The sequence below is a fragment of the Plasmopara halstedii genome (genome assembly GCF_900000015.1).
Source record: "Plasmopara halstedii genome assembly, contig: Scaffold_1561, whole genome shotgun sequence".
NCBI lineage: Eukaryota > Oomycota > Peronosporomycetes > Peronosporales > Peronosporaceae > Plasmopara > Plasmopara halstedii.
This window is the reverse complement of record NW_020188473.1, coordinates 78,501-95,825: the sequence shown is the minus strand read 5'-3', so window position 1 is coordinate 95,825 and position 17,325 is coordinate 78,501. Positions and strand designations below refer to the sequence as shown.

General features: G+C 44.4%; 5 protein-coding genes across 5 annotated transcripts; 3 read left to right on the top strand and 2 right to left on the bottom strand.

Moving 5' to 3' along the window:
- Positions 1-301: 301 nt before the first annotated feature.
- PHALS_01438 (uncharacterized protein) lies at positions 302-1,014 on the top strand (the record flags this gene model as incomplete). The annotated part of the gene is made up of 2 exons (XM_024715826.1): positions 302-368; positions 857-1,014. 2 exons carry the CDS (start codon positions 302-304, stop codon positions 1,012-1,014), a joined length of 225 nt encoding a protein of 74 aa, XP_024581485.1.
- A 3,312-nt stretch (positions 1,015-4,326) lies between these two features.
- Positions 4,327-4,971, top strand: PHALS_01437 (uncharacterized protein; the record flags this gene model as incomplete). Its single annotated transcript, XM_024715825.1, has 4 exons — positions 4,327-4,405; positions 4,690-4,710; positions 4,808-4,879; positions 4,940-4,971. The coding sequence occupies 4 exons, from the start codon at positions 4,327-4,329 to the stop codon at positions 4,969-4,971; spliced, it is 204 nt and encodes a 67-aa protein (XP_024581484.1).
- Positions 4,972-5,991: 1,020 nt separating this feature from the next.
- PHALS_14747 (uncharacterized protein) lies at positions 5,992-6,424 on the bottom strand. The gene has a single exon (XM_024715823.2). It carries the CDS (start codon positions 6,331-6,333, stop codon positions 6,088-6,090), a length of 246 nt encoding a protein of 81 aa, XP_024581483.1. The 5' UTR covers positions 6,334-6,424; the 3' UTR covers positions 5,992-6,087.
- A 1-nt stretch (position 6,425) lies between these two features.
- Positions 6,426-7,070, bottom strand: PHALS_01436 (uncharacterized protein; the record flags this gene model as incomplete). The annotated part of the gene is made up of 1 exon (XM_024715822.1): positions 6,426-7,070. The coding sequence occupies one exon, from the start codon at positions 7,068-7,070 to the stop codon at positions 6,426-6,428; it is 645 nt and encodes a 214-aa protein (XP_024581482.1).
- A 4,622-nt stretch (positions 7,071-11,692) lies between these two features.
- Positions 11,693-12,139, top strand: PHALS_01435 (uncharacterized protein; the record flags this gene model as incomplete). Its single annotated transcript, XM_024715821.1, has 2 exons — positions 11,693-11,704; positions 11,954-12,139. The coding sequence occupies 2 exons, from the start codon at positions 11,693-11,695 to the stop codon at positions 12,137-12,139; spliced, it is 198 nt and encodes a 65-aa protein (XP_024581481.1).
- Between the last annotated feature and the right edge of the window lie 5,186 nt (positions 12,140-17,325).

The window sequence follows — 17,325 nt, the reverse complement described above, 5'->3', positions numbered from 1 at the left end:
TGATTACGGATGCTGATTACGGACATAATGGTAGTCGCTCATTGGTCTTGATAGATAAGATTACATTAATAAGCTTCTAGAAGGATCGAGAAGGACAGGCTTAGAGGTAGCACAGGGTAGCGAACTAAGGACCTAAATATATTCACTTCGGTTTTTGCCATCTTATCAACAATTTTTATGCTTTGAACAGTAGCGTCATCGTGCCATGGTTACACCATGGTACAGTTTGCTCCTACAAGCATCATCCGCATCTGAAGTCCTCTCCTATATACAAAAGACGTAGCCTCCATGGTCCACGAACATGAGGCTATGTTTGGTGAAGCAGCCAGATGAGATCGGTCCCGATAGCAATTCAGGTCCTGGTCCTGGTTCAGCTCCTTTTTTTCTTCGACAGATTCACCAAGGATAAGGTGTTCACTACGATAGGTATATCCTCTGCACGAGGAACGCTCTCTGTATCCGTTTTACGACAACCCCCAGCTCATTATCAATGATCTGGAGTTGGCTCAGTAAGCGGGACTTGTCGGTCTGTGAGCGTGAGAGCCACAGCATATTTCGTAGGCTCCATATTGGCTGATCGATCAGAAGTTGCCCGCCGCTCGATGGTGAAGCCCTTACAAGCCTCTGCTTGCAGGCCGGTGCATAAATTGTTGCTCTCGTCTTTTATTTTCCGAGAGTTAAGAACAAAGGGTGCAAGTCATAAGTGGGTACTCGGGAAATCTTGCCAAAGTCACGTTATAAATTTGCATGAGTATTTTGAGGGAGATGTATACATTCACATCACCATATTCTGGTTACAGCACTGTAAATTTGTCGTCTCACTAATTTGTTTTTCATTGAAGTTGGTCCCAAGCAGTGCCGGTGGAGGGCGACCCTCCTGCGGCTCTTGTGATCCTTGGTGATGAACAGGACGGGTCAACTCTATGCAAGATTCCCGACATGCGGCGGAGCACACATGAATCAAGTTGGATTTGCCCTCCGCGAAATGACGTTGTACAGAGTGGTCTTAAGTGATTCAAAGCTGTATTGCTGTGTTGAAATGGAAGATAGCTCAGCTACAAAGATTTTATGTGTTTTGTCTTTATTAGAGCGCTTCACCTTCGGACAGTTTTGGAGATCAAGATCATAGTTTGGCTTTTACAAGGCCACGCAGAAAACAGGATGTGGTTGCAATTATCCCGAATAGTAATAAAAAGCTCACTCCCTATGTTGCAACGATTGTGAATAGTTCGTATTTGAGGATTAAAAAACAGCTTGGTATTATAGACCACATATAGGCGTGCAAGAATAGCTTTTTTCGCTGCGTATTTTAGTAATTTCTCTATCTGTATGTTGCTTTTGTACATCCTGAATCTCGGTCATGACGTCGCGCACTCAGCGTATGACGCTCGATGGCGTCAAAACAGAATCCTCGATCGTGCTACGAATTGATACCAGCAAGTCGTATTATATAAACACCCCCTTCCTAGCATGATCAAAGCCACTTCGTGGTGGTATCATTGGGACATGGGATTTGATAAGCTGTAGTGTGTATGACGTCACTCAACGCAATCCAATGAGTTGAGAAATTTTGCTATAGTACCGCGGGCTTTCCGCGCAAGACCTCAAGAAGAAAGTTAACACGCAATTAACGTGTCCAGTCTGATCATATGTTTTAAATAGTCAACGATGCGCATGTTTAATCTCGCTTCTAAGCATCTTTGACAGAGCTCTCGATGACTTCGCTGCATAACGCGGATCTCGATCACAAACAATGGCCATCAGCCATGCTGGCGGGAATTTAGTTAAGTAACAGTTCGACTGTATCCAAAAAGCAGCTCCGGTGACACTGACAGCTGCAAGTCGAGCCATCTTGTTCAGATGATGCACAAATGCCGCCTGGCCATAATTGCCAACCTCGTCTACTAAGAAAAAATCAGACTACTGGACTTTCAAGATTCTGTCAAAATATGTGTACTTGGCAGATGCGCCGATACATGCTGTAAGAATTTGACCCGCTGACATCTTTAAACTAGCACGTATCCATTTATACACCGATTGTCTTTTCCACCGATTAAATGCGCACCGAGTAATATGTCTTTTCTCTTTTAAAAGGTGGCCACTAAAGGAGATCTCATGTGCACAGAAACAGTATTCTATACCTAATACCCTCGTCATGAGGTACAAAATACACTGAGAGGCGTTTGGTTTAGTGCTGTATTTAAGCAGTCCTCGGGATAAGATGCAAATGCGCAACCAGAACCTTCGATAAAGAAGTAAATAAGTCTAAAATTTTGCTGATTTCTAAAGTCTTCATCAATACAACACATGGTGCGTCCCATACACTGTACACATTGCCTTATCGATGCGCGATGTTACTATTGTATCAAACCACAGCTTAAAGTCGAAGCGACACAAAAGCGCATCGGTCACCACATCAAGTCCACCCGGATCATACCTTACCTTAAAGACCTATTCGGCAAAGAAGGTTCCGAGGAGACGATTTGGTCACGATAGCACTATGTGCACCGAGGCATGACCCAGAGTCAAGAAGTTTTACCCTGATCTTGCCAAGGGTATATTTCATGGCAAGTCGGTCTTTGTCATAATCTAGATATCTCTTTTTACCGCTTTGAGCGCACGAAACTCAAACGATGACTTCCTCATGCCCATCAACATCTGCTTGGAGTAAAGCATATATTATGGCGAAGGCTGACGCGTCTAAGACAACATGGAATGACCAATCCGAATTCAGCAGGGCCAGAATTTGTGTATTCGTTAAGCTTTTTTTCTGCCTAGCAAGCCGCCTCTTTTGCGCTCTGTTCGAGAAGATTAGTGAGGGGTCGTGCCATGTCGGTATAACTTGCACTAAGTAGCCATGCCACTCCCCTTAGTCCCTTTGGGACAGCGGCAATGGCTAATTTAAGTGGCCTTCATCTCGCGCAAGTCATGCTTCCAAGTAAAGTATCCCAGAAAGGGGATTCTGTCGTACATTTGTCTATATATACGAATGCCTTTAAAAGCGCAATAATTCTGGCACTAATCAAAAGACTTTGATGTGGATATCCACGTCCGATTATCTGAGCTCTGGAACACAACGCTGAGTATTGCAAAAAAATAAATTTGTTAGCACACCATTATACGGTACGTACCGCGGCAAAGCTAGTAGGCAATAAGTATTCAATGGACATCGCGTGCTGACCGTCCGTTTTTTTATAATTCTTATCATCATATTGTTCATTCTTTTATTTAAATTATTTTATATTACAAGTCTATGAATTTTGATTATACTTTCTCCGCTTACTGAAAGAATAACGTTAGCTTAGGGAATTTATTTTTCGGACACAGAAACAGTATATTAATTTTGCAAAACTACAGCTAATGTGCATTGTGTGCCAGTTAGCCATCTTCACGAACCGCAGCGGGAGACGTACGTCCCACAAAGGTATATGATTTCCCTTACGGTGGTTTTAATCGCAACTGGAGCTAATTCAGTTCAAATCTGGGTTAAAGCTCAATAAATGACAACCCCACTTTTACCCCAAAGACACAGTATAAATTACAGCTATCAAAACGGGGTGAGGTTTGCATTACTCCACCGTGCTGATCAGAGACAATACGTTTTTGTGTATCTCCTCGGGAATTGCATTCTTTAAGGCGTAGTCTTTCGACTAATTGTAATCTGATCCCTGCTTCTTTCCTAGACGACGATAAGTGCAAGGCCGTTTTCGTCAAAATACTCTATGGCTCTGGGGGTAACTCAGAGCCGGGCACTTGTGCGACAATGATGAAAAAAGCCGCGACTCAAAATGTTTTACCCCATTAATCATCACACTTTGTCGGAGCCGCTGGAGAGTTATTATTTATACATGCATGTGTGTCTAAGAGATCAAAAACGCAGTGTATTCCATCGGAGTCCACCTTTAGCTCAAAAGAGATGCAGAGTAAAGCAGCAAAGAAGATGGGCACTGTGAATTCGAGACCTGTTGTCCATATAGCTGTCTTCCAAATTGATCTTGATATGGCTGTCTAGCCGGCCAAATTCCACTGTCGTGACAACCGCAATAAATCCCGCCTTCCTGCTTGGTTTACTCCGTGTGCCTCATGCTTTTAACGTCCCCCTAATTCGTGTATGCCACTGGAACAGGAAGCGCTAAAAGCTTAACAAATTCCCTCATTTATCTGTAAAGGCTAAGTCATCAGTCAAATTTTGGGCTTCTGCCCCGTTTGGCATACCTTGAAAAGGTCAGTTGTAAACCATTTGAGCAATAGAGGAACACGGAATAGCGCGCAACATGTGATGCAAAAAAGCTAAAGTAATCAGTACTTTTAAGGATTCGACTCAACATGAATTCTACCACGGTATCAATTGAAGTTGGATGCGAAGAAGTAGAAATAAAGCTGATTACGAGTGCTGTGTTCCTCAGTGAAATCAAATATAAACATGTGCAGAAGATCCACGTATAAAGTCTCGAAGATGGTCTATCTATATGGTGCATAAGTTTATCTTGACCAAGTTTACGTACGAATTCAACAACATTTCTGTATATCGAGAAGTTACCTTGGTTTTGATACTAAAGACAGGTCACTAATTGTGTTTTCAATACTGTCAAAAGAAGCATCTGTACATTTTGCAATGATATCTGGGCAATCGTCGATACCGCTGGCTGGGTGACCAAGCCCACTGTCTTAACACTGCTAATTCTTTAGCAAACGCTGCAACAGGGAACTGTACGTTAGCACATAAGATCACCTTCAAAATTATATCTCCCAATAATATCTGGAGCGGTTTACAGAATGCCTCACTTCCACACATTTATTTTTGTAGTATACGGTTGTGTGCAGTGCATGCTTAGCGCTCTTCAATATATTTTGTCTTTCAAGCACAAGAGGCTTGACAGTTAGTAATTCATCTACAATCATTGCTATCAAGACTAACGCCGTCATCACTTCGCAATAGGTGAAAGCTATAAAAATGTGATCTCGATATGAAAGATTCGGTTTGAGTGAGCAGGTACGTAAACGCCTTTCCATTTGGCTGCAATTTTGACTATTCCACCGCAACCACGTCGACTCGGCGGTGGACGTGATAAACACTTAATCAAAATGGATAGTGCAGGGACTGGGGGATAGACTGGTCACCGACAACACGCTGAGTATGAGGGCAGCATGAGTGCAAAAAACAAAAGCAGCTCCAAAATTGAAGACATAATCACACCCAATTTAATATCGTCGTCGGCTTCACTTTCTATCACCATCTGCTTTTCCTGATTTTATCATAGACATTTGCGTGTGTTATTTTTCAATTCTTATACATCGCCGCAGCTATTGCGAAAAGGTAGGAGCTTGGTACGTTTAAAACTACGCTCTCAAGAGTTCTTACTGCGCATAGCAACGGCGTTACACGAATTGACAACACTCTCCTCAGCGTAGAAATTTGGCTTCATTTTTGGAAAATGATACTGTTTCCGATCATCCTGGTATAGACTGCGACGCAGACGAGCCTGGTATAAAACCTGGTCGTGGCAGGTGCCTCCACCGGCTGATGCCATATATGAACATTAACAAAGTGTCACGTATTTCTTGGCTAATCCGTGAGCAAAAATTTGCACCATGTGCTGATATGATGCAATTATCGATGAAATAGTGCAGGCTTTGATCTAAATTTGTCTCCATTTAAAAATCAGGCCTGTCGGCTGATGGAGACTTTGTGCTAGCTGCTGTGCCGACTTTTCAAATGGCGGAAAAAGCGTTGAGCCTTTTATCGGGTGTAGGTCGGTGCAATAGCACCGTACTTTCTAGCCCTTGCTGCAGTTGACTTTAGTTATGTGCATACCATTTACTGCGTGTGGATAAAAAATATATTTATGGTATGTAGATCGAGCTAAAATTTGATCATTCAAAAGCACCAAGAAGTTTATAATAACAAAGTGATGGATTGCTCTTTTCGCAGATTTTATTGCCAGATGGATTGCAAACGTAGTAAGTTACATAGACTCTGTTGTTTCGCCACTCAAGAGTTAGCAGTACCGTGACAGCGATATCTGTACAAAGCGAGACTTTGTGAAAAAAAACACGTAAAAGGTGGATCGAGGAGGACTGTGGAGGTCAAAAACCATATTTGGACTCTTGTGCTCGATAAGGAAGTCGAGAGGAATCAAGAGCATAATTCCAAAACAATTTGCAGGCCCTTAGCTCATGTATTTTCTGACGAAAAATTGTCAGCAGTACCCATGACAGTGATGCTTTAGACTGGATCGCAATGGAGAGCTCGTCTCTCCCGGATCCATTAGTACGATAAGTCAGAGTCTTTTGACTTTCTACAAGTATTTGTTCTTGTGCCGCTGAGAACATTCCAAAAGAATTAAGCTGGTATTTATTTCTTACATCCAATTTACATTAGTTTCTATTGTCTATGTGCGTACACCTTCATGGGTGAGCGCAATTTAATACATAGCGCTGAAAGCCCACTCAACATTGCTAGACTCAAGTATGCGGGACTCGAGATCAAACTCTGCAAAAGTCTTGCTATCACAGTTGACGTCCTTTAGCTCTTGATTGTTGGACGACTGCTGCTTAATCTGCTGAGGAGATTTCGAGAGCAAAAGCTTTTCTTGTTGATGCTCTTTCTGCCGGCATTGCTCTTGTACGGCAGTTTTCATAGCGCGGATGGTGCGGTTGACCTTCTCGAGATAAACCATATTTGACTTGCAGTCAACGGAGCAAAAGCCGGGATGCTTACTAAGCGTTTTAAGGTAAATGTGTTGGCAGTTGTTGCACTTTTCACGCTTCTTATCCCAATACGCGATGCGATTCCGCGATGAGTCAAGCGGTGGCTCCTCGTCTTGAGAATTGGGCAGTTGGGAACGTGGCGCGCTATGGATGTGCGAGCGCGGGACGCCTGAGGCGAGTAGCACCTTGTTGGTCTTTTCAGCGGGTACCGACTTGTTGGAAGTGAACAGCAAACTGCTAGCAAGCTTGTTAAAGAAGGCGTCCATATGCGTGAAATGATGTTTGTCAAGCTGCTGTTGCGCGTGGTGCAGTAAAAACTGAAATGAGTGAGCCGCTGTACTCATCCAACCGGTTGCCATCTGCTTTTGCTAGTTTGAGCTGCATCGTCGATACAGTTTCGTCAATTACAGTGCAGTACTAAGTTTGACAAGATTACAACTCCGGCTCGGTCGATACAAAGACAGTGACTATATCTCGATCTCTTGTTCAAAACGAAGAGTAATTCGCCAAGGCTTAAGGTAAGAAAAGAGGCGGTAGCTTAAACCGTACACATGAAAGAACAAGATAAAGTACGGCTTTAACTCAGCTCTTTGAATTATTGCTATTAATGTTCTAGCTTTGATTGATTTTTTTGTCATAGATTGACATTCCTGTTTTATTCATTAGGTGAGCTTTGTATCCCCACCTATTTTTAAGAAGGGTCCATTTGGCAAATAGTTAGTAGCACTACATTTTCTTGCCTTACATGTGACACCTTTCCTATACAAATTGTATCGTAATCTTGAAAGAACTTTACTAATGACTGCCAAGAAAGTCTGCACAATTGAGCCAAAAGTATTTTTCTCTCCATAAACGCTAGCTATGAGGAGTCAAGCACTGATGAATATACGACTTATAAATTTGAAAATGAGCCTGTAGCCCTCTTGTCTCTCGCTTTCGGCTAATAAGCTCTGCGAAGTTCAACAAGTGCGTCACCACGAGATTATGTCACATCACTTCTTCCAACATCTACATGCTATCCTGATGTTCTGTGTAATAGTACGCGTCAAAATTTCGTGTTCGTAAAAGCCGCAAGATAAAGTGAGCTAATCATCTGCCTCCGCAGCACCGACATATCAGAATTTCACAGCTGGCTATTACAAATTGTTATATTTGAGCTCTAAATCGAAGTAGGAAATTTGGTTTTATAGAAGCAGGCACACTGCCCGCAAATAGCATGCTTCTTATCTGCTTTCTCCTCACGAAAGTTTAACTCCTGCCTCCTCGAAGCAATATTTGCTGCGCATGCGCGTTGCGTCTCGGACCCTTACGTTATGAAGACGACATAAAAATTTTACATATATTCTTTGCAGTGTCATTATGAGCAAATAACAGATAAAGTATTGCATTTATATGTAGTTTTTTTAACAGTCTTAAGGACACTTCATGCAACAGTATGATCGCGCACTTCTAACAAAAAAAAACTTTTCTCTTGCAGTCTGCGTTAGCTTTAGTACAGTGGATGGGTTTGCCGGCCACGCTAAGGCGCCAAACCAGGAGCCTCTCGATTAATTAAAGTCAAGGGTTCTCGATTTAAAATCAAAGCTTGCGTAAAGCTGATTCTAACTGCATATGTTTTTCTATATTATGATAAAGTCTTGCTCGAGGCTGTGAGTCGTACGGATTACAAATTACGATATACCAGTTTAATGTGTACATACACAATACTAGGGTACGAAACATTACACAATTCTTAACCACTCAAATCACAATCATTTTGTTTTTGTTTACAAACAGTGAGAGCACTACGAGCATCCGCTGCGCCGTAAATTACCCCCTCCCAAGTGCACACATTCGTACCAGCTCTCAGAAGGAGTCTACGCACCGGGAGCGGAACAGTCTACGCACCGAGTATCTACTGTCACGGACTCAGAGCTGAGCTTTCAAAATGAAATACCACAATTATTATTATCAACATGAGCTTTATGGGAAAAAGCGCAAGGGGGCGCGGGACACACTAGCCACTAGCCTCACGGTATGTAATACATAAGGTATCCTTTTTGCAGAAATTCTATTGGGTATTTAGTATAGTTAGACGTAGCTCTAGATATACGTCACTGTTGTTTTAATAAGTGCAGCGAGGCTGTCGTAGCTCTTTGCTTAGAGAAATCTAAGCTAAGGTCACAGACCTTAAGTTCTTACCGAGAAACAGTACAGGCGTAGCGGATCGCAATCCGCTACTTCCAAGTACTAAAAACCTTAACCAAGGCAAATGCACTCTTCCGTTAAAAATCTAAGCTGTATTTCTTTGGTTTATTTGCGGCAGAGCCGCCTATAATTGAAACCTTAGGCTTTTCTGATTAAGTAGTAAAACCTAATCAATATGCATGACTACTGGCAATCCTGCCACGTAGTGGCTTCTTGTTACGGTGTAGTCAAACCATTGTGTGATTACACAACTTGCGCAATCCACACCTTTGTACGGTCACACCATCTTTTGTGACCCACCCTTTCATATAAGGGTACTTATTTTTCCGTTACACTCTCCCCCGTCAAAAATGCGGATACCCACAATTCACATTTAACTGTCGCCTCAAACGATGCTCGCGTGTCTGAGACACCGCTACGTCCCTAAGACCATCTTTGAACATTCTCCGCTCAATGAGCTCTGTGTCTATGACACGAAAAACTTTCGGCCTAGCTGGTTTCGAGGGTGCTCGCAGGCAGAGCCCTTCTTCGTCTTTTAAGGAGGTGCACCTCCGGACAGTACGTCCGCGACTTCACGGAAAGCACCTCCCAAGCCCTCGGCAACCGAGCGCCACACACCACGCCCGCCCCAGGCGACGGATTTTCTCGTCGAAGATTCGGAGGACATCCACTACGAGCCGGTACTTCTTCCCAGCATGAAAGACGAAGAGGGTGAGGTTCGCCAACGGCGCGACGTGAACCCTGCTCGAACCTTGCGGACACCGTGTCCGTTCCCTGACTTCTTGATTTCCGGGGGAGTGGTATTATTACCAATCGCTTCGACGAGACACAGGAGCAGCACTTGGAGACTGCCCACAAGGCGGCCCTTATTCGCTCGTATCCACGTTCGGTCCTAGACCCTCGTGTGGAGTACGGCTTCCACTCGGCGGATCCCGCTACTGGAGCAAAAGACGCGGTCACTCGATCGTTAGGCGTCTACGTAGCCGGGGCCCCGGCCACTACACAATCTGAGCGACACATAGAATCATCCATCACGCTCTCGCGAGCTCTGTGGCTTCTCAAACGGGTGAATCTACGACCACAGCAGCTCAGGGCCATAGCTTGAGCTCAGCATATGGCCCTCCGGCTTCCTGGGCTACTGCCGAGAAGCGCCAGACACTCGATGACGCGAAGCGTCATGATCCTCCTGGTCATAAGCATCCACGACGTCTGGGCAGTCTTGCCGAAGTGGCACCTCAAACTTCACGACTTCTCAGAGTTGGGGTATCCCCGCCGCTTCACAAGATATTGGGTTAGACTCATCGACGACGTCGACCCACGAGGTATTCCACGTGGTAGTGGACGCCACCATTCTCATCGAGAAGAGTCAGCGGCTAGCGATGACGACCTGATCGATCGCCGTCCGGTGACTCGCGATGATCTTCGAGCGTTGGAGGACAAAGTCCGTCGTCATTAGCACTCTGCCGAGCATCTTTCCGAGGCCGTCTACCGCTGTGCGGAAGCCCTCGAGAGCCTGGAGCACTTTGTGCACCGACTGCCTCATGTTGAGGATTATCGCGCTCTGTTGGAGCGGCTCCTACCCGTCGAGCAGACAAATACATCACTTCGTGCGACGGTGGAGCGCCTTGCGCCTTTGGAAACGGAGATCGTTGCACTTTGTGCTCACCCAATCAGTTCCGTTTCTCACGACCGAGTAATTGATTTCTCTCAAGTTTTGACAGTTATCAGTCTATTCTAATTCATGATATTCTCGACCCATAAGATCTCCTCAGATATTTTCTAGCTTAGGATTCATCGACTCATCAATAATATCCTACTTCTTGATGAGAATTCGCACTCGCTATAAGACTTAATTGGTCAGTTTGTATCTAGCCACATTTGTTATTGTTTGATCGAGACATTGCCAGCAATGTCTTCGACCTCGCAGTCAAAGGTAAGGATGGTGTTGGTTCATCCTGCCGGACCAGTTGTACTGGGTACACTTTTGATGGTGCTAACATCACGACCGGATAAATTGAAGAGCCTTTTGCGCAGACGTTTAACCAGCTTGTTGACTAGACTCATGAAGTTGCCCTGATAATAAACTTCATACATTGCTTGGCAACCAAATCAATCTGGTGAAGAATGCACTACGTGCATGGACAAGAAATTTTACTTGTTACCAAGCAGGGTAAAGCAAGATACATCGATTAGAGAAATAGGACCAAAGTGTCATAAGATCAGACAAGATGATTGGTGGTGGACTCTTGGACACAATGGCAACTTCATCACTTCGATGAACTTGAACGTTTATTCAAGCGCCGCGCAAATCAAGTCAAACCTATTGAATGCTCTGGGTAGTGGTCCCTGCGATTCACGGGCTGTGAACATTATCATTTGGACATTGCAGAGATTCCAATCATCAATGACCCAGCCATAGGATGAGACCTCAGACTGATCCAATCGATCAAGAGCATAAGCGATACAGAGGGGACGCGCTTGAAAACGCAGACCAGAACTAAACAGCCTTGAATAGATAAACATACACGGATAAATAGGGCCTGAGCGTTTCGCTCGATCAGGTATATTGCAGTGTTTTGTTAGACTTTGCTTTGGTTGCAGACGATTCATGTGTGAGCAAGAATATTATCAGTCTATAACTGCTTGAACCTTGATACAAGTCTCACTTTAGGGTTATGGACAGTGGTAGGTTGGTCACTGGGGGTTTGTATGCTCTTTGATTGTAAGCGGAAGAATAATCTCACTAGCATGTTTTCCCCCAGACTGGCTTCAATCGGTCTAAGATAACGCATCTATGCCCCTTCAAGTACGCTGCTAATTAGCAAGCCGCCACGGAGACGGCAAACATTGCGAGCGGGAACATAAAGGTGATATAAAGAGAGACACATACAACGAACGGAGTCTGCATGTAAAATGCAAATACAAAACGGCGATAGTCTCATAATTATTTTAAGTGGCACTTGAGCGTGACATGCGCAAAAAACGGAATGCGCATAACTTTCGTTTTTTTGCTGACTTATACTTCAATAAATTCAAGATTTTTCCTTGCCCCTAGATCCTTCTAGATTGCACCAATAGTAAAAGACAGCTGTGGTCAGTTGAGTTGTCCACTCAACAATTACCCACTCGACAGATTGGGGGAGCAATCGAGTATTGTGGCGGCGTTGCTAGCAGTTTAGTTCCACATTCTGGCTACAAGGGTAAGACGTTGGCGATACCAGGAAGCTGTGACGTTTTGTAGACGAGATCTTTAAGCACTAAAAGCGGCGGCCAAAAATCATGTTGCCCTCTCTTATTATATTGGTCTTTGTAAACGGAAGGTAACACGAAGCGCTCCGTACGCAATTTTTTTTGGCTCTCTCAATCGAAGCAAATTCTTAGCATTCAGATGTGTTGCATTTAAGGTTTATGTGACGCAATGATTTTGTCTGACCTAAGAAAGCGAATCTGGCGGCTCTTCGTGGCGGATTATTACTTGATCGTACCGCAATTTTTCACAAGCAACCTATAGAAAACAACCGGATAACACAATTATAGTACCGATTATTTAAAATTTTCAGCGACTAGTTCGGCCATCGCGCGACTAAAGTGTTGTGCACCTGGCACAGAGGATCAGTTTACTTAAGGCGTCGCGATTATCATACGCGCAGAGAGTGGACTCGTACGCTCCACCCTAAAGCAGATCTGAGCGTCTTTAAGGTTGCCAAATACTTGGATTCATCTATTTTCAGAGCTACATATATTTAAGTTCTAGCGTAGTTTGAATTTATACTAAATCTATTTATTGTATCATCTTCGGTCGTGCAAAATTGCCTAAAGCTAGCAGCTTGCATGTCTCACAAATCAGTTTACTAAGTACCATCACAATCTGCACAAATGTTTGTCTTGATCCTATATTAAAGTACAACTTATTGGCATTTCTGAAGTCGACTCTGAGTCCGAGGGACAATATCTTGAAGTGTCCGTACATTCTAATACGACACGCACCTTACTATATCCTTCCCCATCAGGCCATTCATCACATTGTTGTTTTACGACATCGCGCATCAGTGAGCGCTTCAGGAGCTCTCATTTCACCGAAAGTTATCATTCCACCATTGCACTTAGCTGTGCTTGCTCTTTCGAGCAAAACTCTCATTTGAACTCTCTTCCATATGGACTTACATGAACCACGAGCTACCGGAAAAGGCGCGGCCCTCACGGCCGACGACGTATTTGCTATTGCCAATGAAGCCGATGTGATGAGCACGATCACAGTGAGCTACTGAGTCCCGATCTTGAGCTTTTTTCTCACCTTGACTTGTCTATGAGGATCTCTGTTTTTAGAGCATTCTCTACGTTCCGTCTCACCTCTATACGAGCTGCAAATATATGCCCGCTGATAAAATGACAAAGTGTGGTAGGACAAGGATTGCAACAGCAATTAATAACATTGATCTGGCTCAACGAACACAAATTTCTCCCTAGAGGCGCATGTCGACATCCATACACTTGTGAGCTATGTTAAAGTCTATGGGTCTTAGCAATTTACCCGCCAATTAAGACAGATGTGTCTCAGCCCTAGCGACGTTTCTTATTTATCGTACGATCTGTAGGCACATATCGCGAAGGCCAATCCCGCGAATATTCCCAAGATACCCGAAAATAGCTTGACCAGATCAACTTGTATAATGCAATTTAAGTGACATGGCACGGCATTTTGCCAATTTTTCCAAGGCAAATGTTACATTGTATTGCGGCGCAACAAAAGCGATGATTTTCCAGGCCGTCAAAGAATGCAACATGGGCTTTGCCATAGGCTGCATTTTACCTTAACCAGATGACATTAAACAAAATCATTGCGTGTAGCTTTTGTCTGCTTAAAGCTGTCAAGGTATGCATTCTTGATTCTGAGCCTTATGTGTTATAGTGTGTCATTACGCTTTTCGCCACAACTTTTGCGAAAATGTCGAGACGGTAATCCTTCTTTTCATCTGAATCGGAATAAGAGCCTTGTCAACTAAAGTGGTGGTAGTCGCACTTCCATGTCGTCCATACATTGATGCCCTTCATGCCACGACGTTAATGCCACGCATCGACAATACTATCAGTATGGAATCCATTTCGGATACAACTTGGATTTCACTTTTGGATTCAAAGAGTTTTGAGCTCAGATATTGCTTAGTATAAGCGTTGGTCAACGATTTTCACTAATATTTCTTGTTATGCTGTACTATTTTCCGGGGCGTTTGCATACATCGTGTGGTTGTTCCTTTTGACAAAAACCTAGAAGCTATCATGCTATATGAGACATATGTTAATTCTCCAAGATGACATCTTGATATAAAACACGTCAGAATTTCAAATATTGATGTACTGGTCGCCCAAGATGTAAAAATGTATTAGGCGCTTGAAAAGCAACCGCAAGTTTGTCGTTATTTACCAGCCCGACATTTTTCACTGACATCGCACTGGCACAGTTTTTTGGTCATCATTGGGTCGATTCCGCCAGCTTCGGTATCGCAGTCTTTGTCGACCCATGAAGCAAAAAATTCGTCTCGTTGCTGCCATCAATATCGTTACCAGTGTAGATCTAGCATTTCTTTCATGGCAAAGGCTTTCGCCAACTTAGCTTATTTGTAGTCACTGTCCTGGATCAAATCCCACGTTTCATTGCGATATTTATGCGACATTTGCTCGTGGTATTTTGTATCATATAAGTAATGTCTTCAGCAGTCTATCTGCGGATAGATTGCCAATGAGTGCTAATCACAATTGTCAATTAGGAAGCAAAACATACTCTTAGAGTATATGCCCCGAGTGATCGTTGGGCTAAAGCGATGTGATTCTGAAGAAACACCAATTATCGTGGTTTTGTCATTCATTCTCAGATATTTTTTGATGCCTTCGCAAATTGGTTCCGATTTGATGTGGGGGTGATCGTCAATTATAATCAGTTTGCTGCTATCAGCGCGGGTACGCATCTTATCAAAGGCAATGAGTTGTTGAAAATATTTATCATGCGCGAGATGTGCGTGCTATGGCTAAAAGCCGAGATGAACAAATGCAACAAGCATATGTCAAAGTCGGATGAGCCCAACTAAATTTACGATCGGCAGCAAAGCCATTTGTACCGAAGAGAAGGCAGACGTGGCGCGTCGGGATCCATTGAGCCAATCCAAATCCCCCTAGCAGAGGATACCTAGTTTTTGTTACCAAGTTAAGCTTTTACAACGGTGAACATCCTGTCGAGGTTGATGCTTCACAATGGAGTGTGATTCATTCAATTCTTTGGACACGCTTTTTTTGAGTATTTGGTTTGCGGGGAACCGGATTAACTTCTGGATATTAATATGTTGCGGGGTACGCACCTTAGTATTTTGTACGTACACGTCAAATATTTTTTTCGATCTCAGAGCAAAGGCCAAATGTCTACTGTTGTGGAGTGCCACGGATAGGAGTGACGCCGTCACTGTTCGCTTAGCGACGGGGACTTGTATCACTCCCTGAGGACCTCGGTGTAAGTTTCTCGACTTCTATAGCGTGGAACGCTGCTTAGACTTAGACTTGGATTCAAGGTATGACATGGTTTGAACACCATAAGCCATGGATCGATTGGAGGTCGAAGACCTTGCGCGCTACGCGCACGTCTCCTGGTGGAGCTTTGGTGAATCATGAACCCACCTCTGCTAGGAAGCAGAAGCGCTATTGGCGCGGGCATGTGACCGGGACGGTCACTGTGCTAGATATCGGAGTATCCGAATTGTCGAACACTGAAGGTGTATCGGACGAGAGTTTTGAGCATGACTTGCGCGCTGAACGTGGAGTGGCACGTATATCACGATGCACTGCTCAAGTTTTGAAGCAGTTGCTGTATGCCAAGAGTGGCATGGTCGGACGAGGTCCGAGGCATTTTGGCTTCTGATGCGCATGGAGTGGCACGTTATCCACTAGTTGAAGACTGCGGAAATCGCAGCTCTTCGTCGGATGTTGTTAATAACATCAAGGCTCCGATGGAGCACTGAATGGGGACACTGGACGACGCTGAGTGTGTGCTCCCACTGGTCTTGATGAGACATAAAACCTCTATAGAAAGGAGACAGCGATGTCGTATGTTATCTGCAAGGCGCAGGGTGTCGACCCTGACCAAGGGTGTGTCTACCGTAGACGATAGCGCACAGCTATATACCATTGTCAGGTATGACGGGAGAGGAAGACGGTAACGTCACCCTCGAGGTTATTTCCGTGGTGATGCTTTTGAGCTGGACGAGATGTCCTTCGAAGAGTTTGGCGGTGTCTTGAAGGCAGGCAATTTAGCCGAGGTGGTCATTATACGACCGAACGAGGAGATGAACCCTGCCGTCGCTTTTGGATGAAGCTGTCCTGGAGGACACCAAGAGGGTGCTGAACGCACAAAGTCGATCGTCGATCCCAGAGGATTCCTCAGATTTGTACTATCGCTCGAAAAAGGAATTTGAAGACGTCGTCTCCAAAGACCCGCCGTCGGACATACCCGGACTGAGGTGTGCGTCATGCGATTGACCTGGTTTCGGGAACCAAATAGTGCGTACCACGCCAATGGCCCCTGCCCAATGAGCAGTGTGACGTCATTGACGCCTTTCCGTGCAAAGCGCGATGCAGGAATGGTGCGTGAGAGCAACTCTTCCCATTCGACACCCACGTTTCGTGTCCGGAAGCTGAACGGCAAGTGGCGTATCACTCATACTTAATAAGCTAAACGCTGCAATCATTCCGGCATAGACGCCGATTCCTAGGAAGGATGTCCCCCGATCAATATGGCTGTACAAAGTACAGTCTACTTGACTTGGTCGGTGGGTATTACCAATTGCTCATGAGAGAGAGCGATATTTCGCTGACAGCGATGAGTACTCCGAGCGAGATGCTCTAAGAGTGGCTGGTGATGCCTCAAAGGCTGTCAAATGCACCAGTAACATTTAGTCGTCTTGTGACGCAGTTGTTCAGACCCCACAGGGCGTATGCACAGACATTCTTTGACGATATCTTCGTCCACAGTCGTGCGGGGCACGGGAGGAAGATAAGGAAAACCACATCGTTCATTTGAGGGCGGTGCTCGAGTGCATGCGCACAAATAAGCTGTATGCTAATGCTGATAAGTGCATCTTCAGCGCAGAAGATATCCCCTTATTTTGGGTGCTTCATTGGGAAGGTTGGCCTTTGAGCGGAATCAGATAAAGTCAAAACTATTGTGGGTTGGCCGGTTTCAAATAATCAAAATAACTTGCGCCAGTAGTTTGGCTTGCCAACTACTTGCACAAGTATAGCGCAAACCATGCGGAGATGATACGGCCATTGTCGACTCTCCTTAAGAACGATGCGGAATGGTGTTAGGACATTGACCATCGGAAGGCATTTGACACGGTTAAATCGAGCCTCCTTCATGTACCAATACTAACGTTGCCAGACCGT